General features: G+C 40.1%; 1 protein-coding gene across 2 annotated transcripts in view; it reads left to right on the top strand.

Annotated features, from left to right (window-relative positions):
* Window positions 1–2,185: 2,185 nt before the first annotated feature.
* Epc1 (enhancer of polycomb homolog 1) overlaps window positions 2,186–17,916 on the top strand; it is a 93,946-nt gene continuing 78,215 nt past the window's right edge. The window contains exon 1 of one of the 2 annotated variants that reach the window (XM_008850547.2): window positions 2,186–2,451. In XM_008850547.2, the coding sequence (XP_008848769.1) occupies window positions 2,449–2,451 (3 nt within the window). In that variant the 5' untranslated portion in view covers window positions 2,186–2,448. The remainder of the gene's footprint in view (window positions 2,452–17,916) is intronic. The other variant, XM_017802586.2, reaches the window with a different exon arrangement.

The raw sequence follows: 17,916 nt of genomic DNA, 5'->3' as shown, positions 1-17,916 counted from the left end.
TTTTGCCTTGGGATTTTAGTACATGTTTTGTTCTATTTTTCAGATAGTTTTCAAGTTTGTCTCCTCATTTTTCAAGTCTAGCTTCAATGTCACCTGCTTAGGGACTATTTCTGTGTCTCCTTACATGTTCCCTGTAACACTGCCCTCTGTCCTTGATAGGCTTCACTGACATTTTCAATTATATATTTGTTGGCTTGTCATTTTTGTCTGTCTTGCCTCTAGATTCTAAGTTCCATGAAAGAGATAGACCACCTGCTTATTCATTAATATCTATGAGCACCAAGCACTGTGCATGGCAAAAACTAAGTTCTCAATTCTAATGAACAAAAGTTATTTTTCCTCCATTTTTCTGTTATAACTTTTCTACACTTTTTCCTACATTTTATTTACCTTCACTAAAACAAAAGAGGGAAACCTATTTATGTACACTATAAACATGGCTTCAAAAATTGCAAATCAAACTAGAAATATGTATACTGCAAGAACTGCTCACAACAGACTAGTCTATGGGTAATCAAAAGAACTTGCATGCATACATACACAAGCAATGCTCATGTCTAGATATTTTTCTTACCATGGTTGCTCATTAAATATATCTGAATCTGGGTCTACTTCAGTTATCTACCTCAGTCGACACTGGAACAGGTGCAGAAAATGGAGGCCAGAGAGAGGCAGTCTGGCTCATACTCCATCTAAATAAGCGGGACCTCATGCTTGTGGGTCATCACCTATCTGGCAAAATTCTAGAAAGCCTTCCGGTTTACTGGAGACAGGCCCTGTTTATTCTAATCGTCCTGTAATTGATATCCTGTAATTAATAACATGCTTTCTCTCATTCTGAAGTGTCCTGCATTAATCCCCCCTCCCCGCGTGTGTGTGTGTGTGTGTGTGTGTGCGTGTGTGTGCGCGCGTGTGTGTGTAGAAATCTTGAAGCCTATTGGCAATTCTCTACCCTTTTATTCATCCTTCACTTTAAATCTTTCATCCTTGGCCCATTAGAAATTTAGCAGGCAAAGAATATTACAGTGAAAGGGTTCAATTAACACACATAAGCAGTAACTAACATTTTGGTATTAGTTGAGTTTGGGAGCTTTACATCTGCAATCAGTCAGTGTTGTATTCGTTTAACATTTTTCTTTTTTCAATTTCAGACTGTCTTTATTTTAAAAGCCTGCTTGCAACCACCCAATACCTGACTCAGCTCACAGCTAGAGACACAGCATCAAGTTTCCCAGCCCACTTCATTTGAAAGCCTGCCAAGATAGGTGAAAGACCTTATAAATATGTAAAGCAGGAAGTTCAAATTACAGTCAAGTAAATCTCTACTGATTGATGTTCTTTTCAAAATAATTAGAAAGAAAAAAACCAGAACGAATAAAAAGCAGCGCATTTCTAAGACACCCCACCAGCACCCGCACCGTCCGGAGTTCAGACTTGACCCTGTACTTTGATGGTGTATTTATTTTGAATTTTTACCACTTCCTGGAGGCCGGGAGGAGGCGGGTGGGAGGATCCCAAAACACTCGGCACCTCAGCCATTTTGTTTGTAAGGCAGAGCAGCAGAATTCTGTCAGCTAGGGAAAGGTTGGAGCACAGTTTTTAAAGGGGAGGAAGGAGAGGTGAATATTGCTTTTAACTTAACCACCGAAATCAGGATTCTGTTTGACTTCATGCAGGAACAACAGTTCTCAAGGCTAACATAGTATCCTTTTTTTTTTTTTTTTTAATAAGAATCTCGGCTCTGGGAATTGGGGGAGTGGGGAATTCGGGAGCACCCCCGTCTCGGGTTCCTAGAGACGGCAGACCGGGCCCACGCCGGAGGGCAGCTTCCCTAAATGGCCGCGTTTGCATCCAGCTCATCAGGGGTCATCTTTCGACGCGGCCGGGGAGCCGGGTGTGAAGCAGCCACCTCGGCGTGCAAGGCTGGGGGTGCAAGGCTGGGAGTGCAAGGGCGTGCCGCGGTGCTCCCGAACCCGGCGGGCCGCCGAGGGCCATTGTGTGGCCGTGTCACTTAGCCGAGCCCGACTCCGGCCGCCCGGGGGCTGCGCTTTTCAAAGCCCGGTGTAAAATGGCACACACGGCGCATTTTTTCCGAGCTGCAGGAGGCGGGGAGCCGAGCACGGTGCAGCCTGGGCCGCGGCCGCCAGCCAATCAGCGCGCCCGCCTGCCCTCGCAAAGTTGTTAACCCCGAGTCTGCTGCCGCCGCTGCCTCTCCACTCCCCATCCTCCCAGACTCGCTCCCATTTCCCTGAACGCCCTCGGATCCTGCGGCTTCCCGCCCGGCTCCGCCGCCGACCATGGAAGAAAGTCTCACTTTTTATTTACCAAATATTTTCAAGATGTTTGAAGATCCATACGCAGCCCGGAGGCTGTTTTTTCTGGATACACGAGTCTCCAGCCTATATTTTTACATTTTTTTTTCAAGAACTGGCCTCTTTGCCTACAGTAATGGTAAGTTTGTGATTTTAAACATTTATGTCATTAAATCTTTGAAGGGAGCACCAAATAAGAAGGATTTTCATTGTATTTCTTCTTACAAAACCAATCTTTGTATTTTTCTTTAGCTTTGATCTCTGCACGTTCCTCCTAATCTTGTCTGGCTGATTTTTTTTTTTTTAACCAAAAGAAAAAATAGTTTTTCTCCTCGTTGTTAAAGCTAAACATATATTAGGAAAATTATACTTTAATTGATGTGAACTACTGGGGAACTCAGATGTTTCAAGATGGACTTTTTTGTGTGCCAGCGATGTTGATAGTGCCAAATATGTACATATCCTCTTTATAAAAATTATCTATTGCCTAATTTGTCCAGGAGTAAATTATCAGCAAGCAAACTACGGATGTAGTTTTTTTTTTAATTTAAATAAACCTATTGTGATCTTCTTGATGGATTACTTGGATGCAAACTACAGAAAAGCAGCTCTTGGTGTAATGAAGGTGGAGATTGACATAACCGGGTTTATTTTAAGTTATGGCTGTTACTAAATAGTGGTTCTTTTATTTGTTGAGCAGATCTAAACTTGTAGTTTCTGATATGGTTTCTTTAAAGCTCTAAATTGATTCATCTTTGCAGATCTAGCTTGTGTTTTCTCCAAAAAGGTACATTTGGGAGACATTTTGTAATTTTGAGCATTTTTCTAATTTTTTTTCTTTTTGCACACGGTGGGAGATCTTTTTTTGTTGTTTTGCATTGATCTGTGTTGGTGGCGCTGTAGTGCTCCGCAACAATTTGTCAGTTTTGCTAAAAGAAAAAAGGAAGAAAAAAGGTGGGGCAAGATTTTATCTATTATCCCTTTATTTTCGTAAAGAAAGTTCAGCTTGGTCAGTTGTATTATTTAAATGTTTTCTGTGAACTGTGCACCTCGGTGAGAGCAGACATGTCGCCACATCTAGTCCAGGGACGTCAGGGACGAGCATGCAGCTGGCAGTGGTGTTTGATCTGATCTGATTTATTATCTCTATCAAATTCTTCAGTAATAAGCTGTGGGTTTACCCTCTCCCTCCTCACTAACATATTATATTTGTATTTTCCTTGTATTACAAAATCAAACCTGTTAGTGCCTTTTCAGTGTAACAGAACATTTGAGTATTAGTTCCCTGAACACTGTAAAAGTTGATTTCATTTCGAATCTAGGGATTTCTCAGATAACTGTTCTGAGCCTGTCTGGAGGATGTCCTATTGGTTTGTCATGTCATAATGTCTACATTACTGTTTTCTCTCACACTGCTCCTTGAAATGAATGTATAGACAGCCTTGTTTTTAAAAGAGCAAATATTTTAGAATAAGATAATTTTTAAAGAATATTTGCACAACCACTTTTAACTTTAAAAAAATTGATGTGCACATATTTAAGGGCAGGATTACATCTTTGTTCTTATTGAGAGTTATCTGATTAGAGAATATGGGCTTTAGGCCCAAAGCCTGCCAAGAACAAAAATATGTCACAATATGACATCGGTTTTACTGGTTGCAGTAAACATTTTAATTGTTTATGAAGATAATAGGAATGTCTTCAGTTCAGAAAGAAAGTGGGAGGGATCAGTAATTATAACTTGAAATATATTATTTTGCTAAATAAAATTTACAAACAACTGAAAGCATCTGTGTCATCTGACTGATGGGTTGTGTGGAGAGAGTGAAAATTTCAGGAGTTATTCAGTCTTTTTATTTACTTTGAAATAGGCGATGCTCCTTTCCCTAATCATATAAGAGTCGAGTTAAAAAAAAAAAATGCATGAAAATGAGTAGGCATAGAATTTCTTAGAACCTGTTCCTCTCTTTCCTTGAACTTCAGAGTAATCATACATGATGCCTCTATTTTGTTTATGCGGAGCTCAAAGCTTTGGAAGTATTCTCTGGAATGTCTTCTGTCTTTGTAAAATGTAAGCGTGGCTTTAAGCTTGGGTTCTGTTATTATGGAATGAGATACTGCAGGTGTAAATGTATTATCTAACCTGGTTACACTCTGGAGTTTGGTTCTCTGAAGTTGATCTGCTGAATAAAATACTCTTTCCAGCACGTTTATTGCTAAAATATTGTTACCCACAGTGGGAGTAATTTTTCATTTGATTCAGTTTCTTAAACTAGCAATGTGTGTGTGATGCAACCCCTTTTAAAAACAAACGGAGCTGCGAAGTCCACTGGAGCTGAGCTCTTTGTTCTCCTCTCTATTACATCATTGATTATGAAGTAACCTTCAGAGTTAAATCTCTACTTTTGAAAATCACCCATAGATATTTCTATCAAATCTATTCTTTTATAAGTGACTTTTATATCACTGTGTAAATAAGGAGGTTTAAATCCATAAGGCAAAAATAATTCCCTGTTTTATATTATTCTCCATTTTAAAATGTACCTGACACTTCGTTTTAGCTCTTGATTCTTTGGTCATTAATTATTTTTTATTGATAAAATTTTTGTAGACATTTACTTCATGAGTTTGGTGTGATTATGATTAGAATTATAAAAAACAGAGTGCTTTAAATCATTAAAGCTTTATAAAAATTCGTATATAGAGCACTAACTCAGTTTCTCGTGGCAACAATTGCTAGATCATGGACAATCAAAAAAACATTTTTTTAATCTTAAAATGTCATTTTGGTTGAAATTACACTTATTTTTTTTCTTGCACATCATTTTATCAGAGACAGTAGCAAAACCAACTATATTAAAATGTCATTCTTTTTCCATGCTGCCCATCCCTCTGATGGAGGAAGAGATTAATGAGTAGTGAAATGGTCAAGAAACAGGTTGTAGAAAGAAGGGAAAAGGAAGCAAAGGACATGGGCAATCTTTAAGTCAAATTCTAAACAATACACCTCAGAAAAATGAACTTTGAATCACAGAACCAGGGCAAAATAGGAATAAACTGAAAATTGTATTCAGATTTAATGTACTGCGCCAACATAATTTTGTAATTCGTTAACTTACAGTCATTGATATTCCTGAATATTGAAGCCATTTCAGGTTAGCCAAACCCACTAGGTAATGGGTTATGTATGGTAGGATGAGGTAACAAAGGGAAAAAACATCTAACAGATGGACTGTTAGAAGTACTAGTCAGGACCAATCTCCTCTTAACTTGAGATGAACTTTTTCAAAAGGAAAAATATCTATGCTCTGAAACCAACTTCAATACAGATCTGAAATGGCATGTTTTAAAATGTGCAATTTTACTCTTCTTGCAATTTGCTACTTTTCTACTATTTCCTGGGCTCACTGCTGCCTTCTATAACATCTGTGGTTCAATGTGCCTGCCATGGCTTTGCCAAGGAAAGAAAAATAATACACAAAATGTGTGTTTGTGTTCTGATTTTGTTTTGATCATTCCAAAATAACTCCCAAATGAGACTACTCTAAGGGAGAAGCAAAACAAAGATAAAGATTTCTTTCTTGAAAAGATAAGCACATATTTTGTGCTTGATTTCATTGTGATCTGCACACCACCCCCTCCCCATCTACTGTGTGCTGTTACAAGATGCTGGGGCACAGTATTAGAGTGAAGGATCCTTGCTCTCATGCTCTTGAAAGCCCAACATGGCTCATTGTTCTAATGATGCTTTAAGCCTAAGCATCCCATTTGGAACTATAGACCAAGTACAATTCTGGAGGGGAAAAAATGTTTAAATTTCAAGTGTTTGTTTAGGAATCTGTTCGTTTAGGACCTGGCAAGTGTCCTTCCATTGAAATCCCAAATACAGTGGGTGGGGGAGGTGGTAGCCCTTGTGTTTTAGCCACAACCCCAACATATATAGAGATGATCACCCAATGCACATTCCTGTTCCAAAGTGAGAAATAAAATACTGGGTTATTTATGTCAGGAAGAGAGATTGAGAATCCCTCTGGTAAGATGAGCTTGGTGCATGTCTCTGTGAGACCCATTTGATGAAATCTGTATTTGTTTGTTTGTTTATATTGATGCTGTGGATTGAACCCAGTGTCTTACAAACTACTTTTTAATTAAAAAGTTGTTTATCTGGGGCTTGGTGACAAAATCCTATAATCCCAGAATTTAGGAGGTGGAGTCAAGAGAATCAGGACTTTAAGGGCAACCTGGGCTACCTGAGATTCTGCCTTAAAAAAATAGCTATGCTGGGCATGGTAGCATGTGCCTTTACTCCCAGCCATCAGGAGGCAGGTAACTCTCTGTAAGATCGAGTTCATCCTGGTCCATATTGTGACTTCCAGGTGGGCTGGGATTAGGGAGATCCTGTCCAAAAATAAAAAAATAAAAATAAAAAAACAGAGCTACACTCTGTACATTTTATCCACATTGCCATGACATAAACATCACAGTGTTCCTCGTCAATCATTACAATAATGCAGACAAATAAAACAGGAACAAATAATAAAAGATTATATCACAAGTAAATTTTAAAAAAATTTTGAGCCGCGTATCGTGGCGCACGCCTTTAATCCCAGCACTCAGGAGGCAGAGGCAAGTGGATCTCTGTGAGTTCGAGGCCAGCCTGGTCTCCATGGTGAATCCAGGACAGCTGAGGCTACAGGGAGACCCTGTCTCAAAAAGACCAAAAAAAAAAAAATTTTTTTTTTTTTTGAATCGGTGTCTCTCATTGGGATCTGGAGTTAACCGGTTAGGGGCACACTGGCTGGCCAGAAAGCTCCAAGGATCCACTTGTCTCTGCCCCATCCACCATCAGTAAGATTACAGGCACATGCCACCATGCCTAGCTTTTCATCTGGTGCTGGGGATTTGAACTCAGGTCCCTCTGCTTGCACAGCAGGCACTTTACTGACTGGGCTATCACCCCAGCCCTTAAAATGTGTATTTTTATTTCAAAACCTTCTGTAGCAATTTCTAATGATATATAAGGTTCTTCCTTTGACATTGTCAGTGATGTCAAGATGGCTACTGAAATCCAAGCATCAGATTCTCATGTCACAATTTTCAAAATGAGACTTTCTTTTTTTTTCAATTTTAAATTTATTTTTATTTGTGTGTTCTGAGTGTTTTGCCTGCATGCATGTAACAGTGTGCAATGCCCCCAGAGGCCAGAAGAGGGCATTGGATCCCCTGGAACTGGAGTTTCAGACAGTTATTAGCTGCCATGTAGGTCCTCTGCAAGAGCAGCCAGTGCTCTTAACTGTTGAGCTGTCTCTCCAGCCCTGAGACTTTCTGTAAAGGGAAATATTCTTTCTTAGAAACTTAGCCTTACCTAAAGGACATAGCCTTACCTAAAGCAGTAACTCACAAGGAGATTGAAAGGATCACAATGGGTTGGCTAAGCAAGAACTCTGAGAAGGGAGAATACCTGTTATGTATCCAGTTTTCAGTGTGGTTAGCTTGATAAATCTTAACCTCATGAACATTCTTGATGAAACATTGATATCCATATTTTCAGAGTGACCAGACAATCACAGGTTAGCTAATTTAAAAAGTAACCACGGGCTGCAGAGATGGTTCAGCAGTTAAGAAGCCTCTTCCAAAGGGCCCAAGTCGATGACTAGCAACCATGTCAGGTGGCTCACAATGCCTCGTAACTCCAGTTCCAGGGGATCTGACACCCTCTTCTGGCTGCCATGGACATCTGCATGCTGATGGTGCAGATAAACACACACAGGTACACACACATACACATAGAAAAATAAATCTTTTCTTTTAAGTAGTAACAGCAACAGTACTCAACTAGAGCGGACACTGTTCTAGTTTGCAGCCTAAATACTCTCTAAGTCCTCACACCAAGTAGGAAAGGCCAGTTAAAGTCTTTTGTGAAGGAAACAGGCACAGAGAAATTAGCACACCTTAGGCATGGCCCACATTACCTAGTAAATGAAAAACTGGAGTTTGAACCTTGGAGGTCTGAAATCAGAGCTTGTAGACTCACCTCCTTGTATTCTGTAATTTGGCATATTAAATTAACATTTGAATGCATAGTATGCTATAACTCTGTAATCCTGTAATGAATTTATTTACTCATTATTTCATTACTGATAATCATTTCATGGGATGAGTAGTTCTCCTCATATAACAGTGATATCCTTCTGAATTTTTTTTTAAAAATATTATTGTTTGTGAGATTTCTGGCATGTGCATGTGGAGATTAGACGTCAACTTTTGGGAGTCAGTTCTCTCCTCTCCCTCCACTGTGGGCTCTGGGAGTCTAAAGCAGCCATCAGACTTGCATGGTATCCACTCTTACCACTGGGTCATCTTGCCAGTCCTACATCTGACATCTCTAATGTTGAATTTGCTTAAGGTGCACTTGTACTGCATTTCCTCCCTTCAGGAACATCTGATGAGATTCTATCAGAAATTAATTTTACAAATCTTAAATTTCTGAAGTTGAATTACATTTAAAAATATCAAAGACTAGAAAGTCAATGAAGCCTTGTTGAAGTAGAGAAGTTCACAGCTCAAAATTAAATCCAGGTAGAATCTTGGTTTCTATTGGACAGTTTACAAGGCCAAAAATGGTTCATCAGGAAAAGCATTTGTTGTATGAACCTGATGACCTGACTTCAATCCTCAGAACCCACACGGTGAAAGGAGAGAACCAACTCCTAAAGATTGTCCTTTCACCCCCGCCCACACACACCCTATGCACACGCAAAATAATAATAAACAAAAAAATTAAAAATAATGAAATGTTCAGTTTTTATTAACTTCAAGATACAAGGAAGTTCTTTCCTGGGGGATTTACAGTACCCTAGATCAGCGGGTCTCAGGTTCAGCCACATGGGTGGATAAGAACACAGATTGCTGGGCTGTACCCCTCGAGTTCTGGCTTCAGGAAGTGTCCTCTAAGAATCTGCTTCTCTAAGTCATTCCCATATAACCTGAATGCCTCTCCTTTGGGGAACATCCTTGGAGATCACTGCCGTACCAGGATGCTTATTTTGGTCTTGAAAAATGGGTCACAAATTGTCATATTAATAAGTGGCAAACATAATGAATGAATACATCATGCTGTATTAGATAGGGATGGCAGGGTGGCCGCACTGAAAGAGCCAGAGTAGAGCCAAGACTTGATGGGTAGTAATACCACAGTTGAGATCTGTTTGACCTCAATTCATGTATATTTGTGCTTTCAGCTGTTTAAAAATGTAACAATGACATTTTTAAACAGAGTATTTTGGTCTGGAATGCTATTAAGATTTAGAAACGTGTTCTTGCTCTAGTAAACTAATAAATTTTAAAAAATTTTAATTTTAAAAAATCCACAATTTACAAATCATTTGTGAAAGCAGGTACAATTTAGTTTTACTCAATAGCAAGCTTCTCTCTGGAACTCGCTAGAAAGACTTGTCTGTCTGTGCCGTTTTCCTGGTTGTTCTCAAGTATTGTACCAACCACAAATGCCTCACATTCATTAACAGGACTCAGTTTCCATGTGTCTGAGAAAAGGAAGCTGCCCTGCCAGTGACCTATATTTAGCCCTGAAACTCAGGCTACTGCCACAGATCACTGGAAACCCTCCACTCTCCAAGGCGAAGGTCACAGCTCCCAGTTGGAAAGCACTGTACTATGCCAAGGAATGAAGAGGACTTTTCCAAGGCTTTAATCACCTCACTGCTCCGTTATTAAGCTATGAGACCTAAGGAATATTGAGTTCTGAAGGCCTTGACTCTTTTTTTTTTTTTTTTTGACAAGCAAATTTCTAACATAAATGGGGGGGCGGGTAAACCCACATCAATTCAAAGCCCTTACTTTCCTCAGAAGCTGATGGAACCTTCACTCTGTCCTGCTGCTCCACCAGTGTTCTTGTCGAGAAACTTGTGAAATGCCACCAAGAGATACAAGCAGTGTGGTCTAGAATCAAAAAGAATCTGAGGCCAGTGAGAGGGTTCACTTGCTGTTGAATCTGATGGCCTGAGTTTAATCCTTGGAACCTACAGGATAGAAGGAAAGAACCAATTCCCTTAAGTTGTTCTCTGAACACACACACACACACACACACACACACACACACACACACGACAGATAAATAAAAAAGAATCGGGACGGGAGTGATGGCTCAGCAGTTAAGAACACTGACTGCTCTTGGAGAAGACCTGGGTTTGAATCCCAGCACCGACATAGCAACTAACAACTGTCCATAACTCCAGTTCCAGGGCAGTTCCAGGGGATCTGACACCTTCTTCTGTCCTCCACCAGCACTGCAATGACAGGAGCACATCTACATAATGCAGGTATAACACTCATACACACACACACAAAAAAAATAAATAAATAAATTTTAAAGACTCATTCAGCACTTATTTAATAATAGACTCAGATCATCTACAGCAGTGTAAAACTCTAATGCAGTAGGCACTTGCCATATGAGCTTATGTACACTTTAATTAGAATTAATTTAAAATTTAATTATTTATTTACTTAAACTCTAATGCAGTAGGCACTTGCCATATGAGCTTATGTACACTTTAATTAGAATTAATTTAAAATTTAATTATTTTTATTTACTTATTTTTATTTTCTGTGTATGAGTGTCTTGCCTACATGTATATAAGGTCATCTGTGAGTGCAATGCCTGTGGAAGCCAGAGGAGGGCATTGGCTCCCTGGAATTGGAGTAACAGACGGTTGTTAGGTGCCATGTTGGTTCTTTGGAAGAGTAACCAGTGCTCTTAACCACTGAGCTATCTATCCAGCTCCATAATTTGAAATTTAAAGTTCAGTTTCTCATTTCAAAGGTCTCCCTGGTGGTGGCTTCCATATTGGGCAGCACAGATCTGTGTAACATTTCTGTGATTCCAAAAAGTTCTCTTGGATAGCCCTGGTCTACAATATCCCTGGATCCTCTAGACTATGGTAGGCTTACACTCTTACCCCAATACTTTTCAACTCTGCCTGTGTGTATGCATGTATTGTGTTATTCTGTGGTGCTGGGGATAGACCCCAGGGCCTCATGCATACTAGCCAAGCACTTTCATCTGGGCTGCACTCCCAGCCCTTTGCCCACATGTGGATTCACCTAGAAACTTACAAACAAGATGACTATGTCTTGCCCTGAGAGATTCTGATTTAATTGGTCTGCATGAGGTCCAGGCATAAGTGTTTTCCAACAGCTATTCATGATTCTAATCTGCAGCTTGAGATGAGAATCTCTGAAGTATATATATATGGGTTACAGTTATGGAAGCAAGTCATGAAAGGGGACGGTGTGAGTGAGTCAGTGCTACCACATGCTCCCTCTTTCTAAAGCTATAATCCATCTCCTAGATAGTGAGAGAGAGCTACAGTGAATAAATAACTGGACGATCAAGCCAGTTCTGTGACATCAAGCCGTAATCTCGCTGCCCAAGAAACACACACTTTAGGGAAACAATACTGCAATTTCTGTTCAGTTGTAAGTTGTTTCCACCCTTGAGTGAGTCTCATATATTGAAGGATGATTGTGAAGTTCATTCAAATTTAAGAAAAAAAAAAAAAAGGGGAACTTACCAAATCTTTGTGTGTAATAGTTTGTTCTTCAGTTTGTAAATGTAGTTTCCCATTTCATTCGATTTATAAATGTTTGCTTTTTAGAAATTGTGGTCCTTTGTATAATATGTGGTTTCAACTGTAGCATAACTTAAACATCTCTCAACTTCTGTATACCAAGTTCATATATCTACTGTGTATGATTGTCCTTTCTAGTTCTCAGGAAACATTTTTTTGAAAGTTAAGAAAACCTTGCATATTTAAGAAGTTTAACTCTAAATACAGTAGGTCTCCAATTCTATTTAATGTTTCAGTGTTATCCATAAACTTAGGAGGAATTCTGCTTAAAAGCATAATGGGGACTGGAGATGGCTCAGCGGTTAAGACCACTGGCTGCTCTCGAAGAAGACCCAAGTTCAGTTCCCAAGCACCCATCTGGCAGCCATGAAATGTTAGTATCTCCAGTTCCAAGGGATCAGACACCCTCTTCTGGCCTCTGTGGGCACTTGATGCACTTACATGCAGGCAAAACACTCATACACATAAAATAAAAATAAATTTAAAAAATGTATTTTTAAAGAGTGTAATGGGCAGATCTCTTACTCTACTGGGTCAAATGTTCTTAATCAGTACAATTCCTTTCAATAAAAGTGCTTATGAGGGCCGAGTGTGGTGGTGCACGCCTTTAATCCCAGCACTCGGGAGGCAGATCTCTGTGAGTTCAAGGCCAGCCTGGTTTCTTGAAGTTTAAGGCAGTGTCTTTGATCCATTGCTGCCAGGTCGTAGAGATCTAGTAAGAGAGAGAGAGAGAGAGAGAGAGAGAGAGAGAGAGAGAGAGAAAAGAAAAGTGCTTATGAGGGACTAGAGAGATGGCTCAGTGGTTAAGAGCATTGGTTGCTCTTGCAGAGGACCCAGGTTCAGTTTCCAGCGCCCATATGGAAGCTAAAAACCTTCTATAACTACAGTTCCAAGGGATCTGATGCCCTTTTCTGTCCTCCATGGGCATTGCTTGACATGGGTATACTTACATACATGCATGCAAAACAGTTGTACATATAAAATAAAAATGAATAAATAATTTCAAGTACTTATGAGCCAGACATGGTGGCCTTGGCTTGCAATATTGGCACTTGGGAGTCAGAGGCAGGCAGGAGTTCAGGAACAGCCTTAGCTACAGAGCAAGTTCGAGGCCAGCCAGGGCTACTCTTGCTCTGGAGCGTGTTACTGAATATGTTAAAGCTGTAATGAAATGCTTCTTCTAATCATGTAGTTATTGAAAATTAAAAAAAAAAAACTGCTGAGGATTAAAGAAAGCAGAAGAGCAAGTTACTACAGTACAGGCAGTTCCCACTCCTGTTTGGGAATGAGGTTCATAGAGAAGGCAGTTTGTGACTGGAGCCTTGAAGGACAGTTGGACTCTCTGCCTGCAGAAGTTGGCAGAGGACATCCCAGGTAAAGAAAGCACAAGGCCTCCGGGAAAAACTAGAATGCAGCAGGATTGAATTTAAGCCCTGAAGACAAAGCAGTTTAGGGTGGGAATCTGGAAGTCAGCGCTCACTGAACAGTTCAAATGCTGTCCCAGGCAGGGTGGGGAAATAGACAGGAGGAGATTGCCTGTGTCTGTAGAAACCTGCTCACCACTGAGCTTGGAGAGGAATGCTCCAGTGGGCTGGATCTCTGGCCAGGTAAACTACAAAAGGAGTATAAGAGATGGAAAAGTTAGAGGTCAGTTTTCAGCACAGGGCAGCAGGGGGCAGCACAAGGGCACCAAAAAGTCAACAGAACATGTAGATAGTTTCTGTAACGTTTCTTGCCAACTGTGAGTATATTTGTATAACATATTAATACCCTATTATTCTTTTCCCAAAATGAATAGAAATTAACAGGCGGTGTAGTTAATTGCTGATGGCAGAACAACAATGCTATTTATCGGAAGGGACAGAGCTTTCTATGTATTCTTTCCTTTCAAATGAATAGGAACGCAGAGCTTCACACAGATGTGTACATTTCAATTGAAAATATGCACATTTATATGATTCTAAATTTTTACACTTTTATAACTAAATTTTCTTTTTCTTTTTTTGATCTTTTTTGAGACAGGGTCTCCCTGTAGCCCCAGCTGTCCTGGAACTCACTATGTAGACCAGGCTAGCCTTGAACTCACAGAGATCCACCTGCCTCTGCCTCCCGAGTGCTGGGATTAAAGGTGTGTGCCACTACACCCAGCTATTTTCTTTTTCCATGTGTGTATATATGTATGTGTCCATGTGCATGTGAGTACTGGTCATCTCCCAGGCCAGAAGAAGGAGTCAGATCTCCTGTAGCTAGAGTTACAGGTGGTTATGAGTCTACCTAATGTGAGCTCTGGGAACTGAACTCAGGTCCTCTGGAAGATCAGTAGGTACTCTTAGCAAATGAACCATCTCTCTAGCCCCAGATTTTGTATTTTTTTAAAGTATTCAGCTGCACTTTGGTAAAAAGAAATAGTGAACAGGCATGGTAACTCTGGAAAATAAAGCTGCAGCTAAATAATGACTTGAGCCAGGTGTGGTGGCACACAACTGTAATCTCAGTAGAGGCTGAGCATGGGGTGAAGGCCAGCTTGGACTACATGAGGATGACACAAACAAAACAAATTATTACCTTTTAAATTTGAATGTACATTTCATTTTACATACAGAATATATTGAATTTAAAAATTTCAAACTTATAACTATGAAATTTTGGGGAATTACCTTTGGCGTTTCTAGACAGTAAATAGCCTAGGCTGACCTCAAGCCCACTTTGTTCTGCCTCAGCCTCCAAGAGTGCTATTGTAGACATGCCACCGTGCCTGGCAATTTTTGAATTTTAAGTGAAATTTTTCATAATGTCTAAATTTAAAACTATCTGCATTAAACATGATCAGCTATTTCTGGTGAAATGGATCTTATATGAACTCTTAAAATGTTTGAATTGTTAGTGATGTTAGCAATGAAACCTGTAACTTTCCTCATACACCTTAATTTTTTTTTTAACATTTGTGTATGTGTGTGTGTAGGTCAGAGAACAACTTGTAGGCATTGGTTCTCTCCTTCCATTTCCATCATGTGGGTCTCAGGGATCAAACTCATGTCATCAGACTTGGTGGTAAGCATCTTACCCACTGAACCATCATCTCGCTGGACCCTTACATACCTTCTTAAGTGCTGCAATTTGCCACTGTAAATGCAGCATTAACCCCACTTGAATTTTCAGTCTCTCTGCTGTTAGACAGTGCTTCATACTGTTCCTGTACCCCACTTTACTTGATAGACTGCTTTCTATTTGTATTGACATACCTCACATGGAGCCAGGTGTGGTGGTACATACCTTTAATCCCAGCACTTGGGAGGCAGATCTCTGTGAGTTCAAGGCCAGCCTGGTCTAATAATGAGTTCCAGGTCAGCTGAGGCTACAGGGAGACTCTGTCTAAAAAAAAAATCCCCCCTCCCCCCCAAAAAATTCATAAAATTGAGGAGCTGAGAGAGTAGAAAAGCATCATTATGAATTAGCCCTTCTCAGGGCTGAGGCGAGGGACAACCAGGAGATCAAGGTCAGGGCTAGGGGTATAGCTCAATGGTAGAGCATTAGTGTGGCCTACGCAAGGCCTTGGGTTTGGTTCCCAGTAGCATGGGGAGTGGGTAGAGATCCCTCAGCTGCCGGTATCACACCATCATTGGAGTTTGCATCTTTTAAAGTAAGATGCTCACGAATAACTATTTTGAATAGGAACAGTAGATTGATATGGATTAAATTTTAGCTTATTGAAGAATCAGTTATAAAAATCTCATGTGACTTAAAATGCTTCTTGCTTTTTAAAAAAATTTTTATTTATTTTTATTTTATGTGTATGAGTGTATTGCCTGCGTGTATGTGAGTGCACCCGTGTTGTGCAATGCCGCAGAGGTCAGAAGAGGGCTTCGGATTCCGCTGGAACTGAAGGATGATTCGTAGCCGCCATGTGGGTGCTGGGAATTGAACCTGGGTCCTCTGCAAGAGTAGTCAGCGCCCTTAAACACTGAGCCATTTCTCCAACCCTGCTTCTTGCTTTTTAAGACTGGTCTGAGACCAACAGGAGGAGGCAGGCCTGTAAAATCATCCTCTTGTTTATACTTATGTAAAATTATTTTTTTATTCCCACTGAGAATTAAGAATTTCAAGAAAGACTTTTATACGTATTCTAGTTCAAAATTAATGTTTAAGAAGCATTGCTCTTCAAGTAGATTATGAACTTTTAAGTTATCTGAAAAAGCATGGCTATTGGAACAACTCAAGAAAACAAAGACTGAAAGTTGTGTTAAGATAGGGGAAAGCAAATATGAGCAAGACACAAAATGGTGTTTCCCCAAAGCCTGATACAAAGAAATGTGTGTGCATTGCTGTTGTTGTGAATAGAAGGTAAGACTTGAAAATTAGTCAAGAATGCTTACTGGGGTTAGAGAATGCTTGCCTAGTATGTGCAGTTCCCTGGGGTCCATCCTAGGTAAGGGGGATGGAGATGGGCATGGAGAGGCAGAGAGGGAGGGAGGGAGGTGGAGGGAGGAGTGGAAAGGAAAGAGGGAAAGGAGAGAGGGAGAGATACAGTTTTAAAATCTAGAATATCATTTCTTTGTTTTTAAGGTCTGGGTTTTATGATTTTCTTCAAGAGAAAGAAAGACTAAACAGCTAATACAAATCCAGTCCACCATTTATGTAAAAATGAAGATAATTAGGACCTGGTTTAGACATTCTCTGAAGCACAAATGTGACAAGGTGAATTAGAAGGGGTGGGGAAAGACTGTTAAAATAAGTAAAATTCTTTGAAAGATTTCTTGTGTAAGGACATGTGTAGAAGATCCCATGCTTAAAGTCAACTCTTCTGTGATTAATTGCATGCATTGATCAGGGCATAGATTTCATGTACTAATGTGTTATTTTTTCAGGGAATGTGCCCTTGGCTAACCACTATGAGGAAGCTGAAGTAACTAATGTATTCTTCCTTATATTTGTATGGCACTTTGGAAATTTCTCATTTGTTTTGTGTAATTACCTACAAGGATGAAGTATTCCTTAGACCATGCATGTGAGATACTTCAGGCTCAGAAATTAAATAATTTCTATAAGACCATTGTGTTAGTTGATTGGGTGTCATAGGGAATGCCTGAGAAAATCTACTTAGAGGAGGAAAGATTTGGCTCACAGTTTCTGAGGGTTCAGTCCATAGTAATTTGGCTCAATTGTTGCTAGGCTTGTGGCAAGGTGGATCATCTTGGTAGGAAGTATGTGGTGGAGCTAAACTGCTCACCCTTGTGGCTGTCAGGAAACGGGGAGAATGGGGGAGAAATTTCACCTCTAACCACAAGGCCCTTTCCCTTCCAAACCTATTATTAATCATTGTTGAGGTCACTTCTGAACCCTACTCACTTCTGAACGCTTGTTGCAGTGGGGATCAAGGTTTCAACATGTGAGCTTTTGAGGGACATTTCATATCTAAACCACGACAGTCATGCTGCTGGTAAACAGTAGATATTACAGATCCAGATCTTCAACCCAGGAAGCCACTATTCCTTCCAGTTCATGGAACTGCTTCTCTACACTTCCTGGGTGCCTTGAATGCAGATGGTTGCTTATTTGACCTGTGTTTCAAAGCACTGACCCTGAGGCGAACAGTAGCAAGCTGTGCCAAGAAGCCCTGACACCCCAGGGAGCTTGCCTCTCGGGAGCTTTGGGCTTGATTGGAGATTGAGCAGTCACTGGATAACCCTTTGGTTGATGCTGAATCATGTGGCAGTGAAGCAAAGAGTGCCCCTAGGCTCCTTGTTAGCCTATGTCCCTGAATGATGTACAAGTACGAAGTGGAAAGAAATCAAAACAAACAAAGCCCTTTAAAATAGAAAAAGAATATGCTTTCATAAGCTAGTTTTGTAAAATATATTGTAGATCTTTGGTTAATTTGAGGATTTCTTTGTTTCTTTTAAGCACAGAAAGTTTGAGGATGAAATACAGCTAAACCGTTTTAGATACTGGATTTT

This window comes from Nannospalax galili, unplaced genomic scaffold, assembly GCF_000622305.1.
Source record: "Nannospalax galili isolate Female #2095 unplaced genomic scaffold, S.galili_v1.0 scaffold43, whole genome shotgun sequence".
Taxonomy (NCBI): domain Eukaryota; kingdom Metazoa; phylum Chordata; class Mammalia; order Rodentia; family Spalacidae; genus Nannospalax; species Nannospalax galili.
Note: the sequence above shows the minus strand (reverse complement) of the source record. Positions and strands in the feature narration are given on the sequence as shown.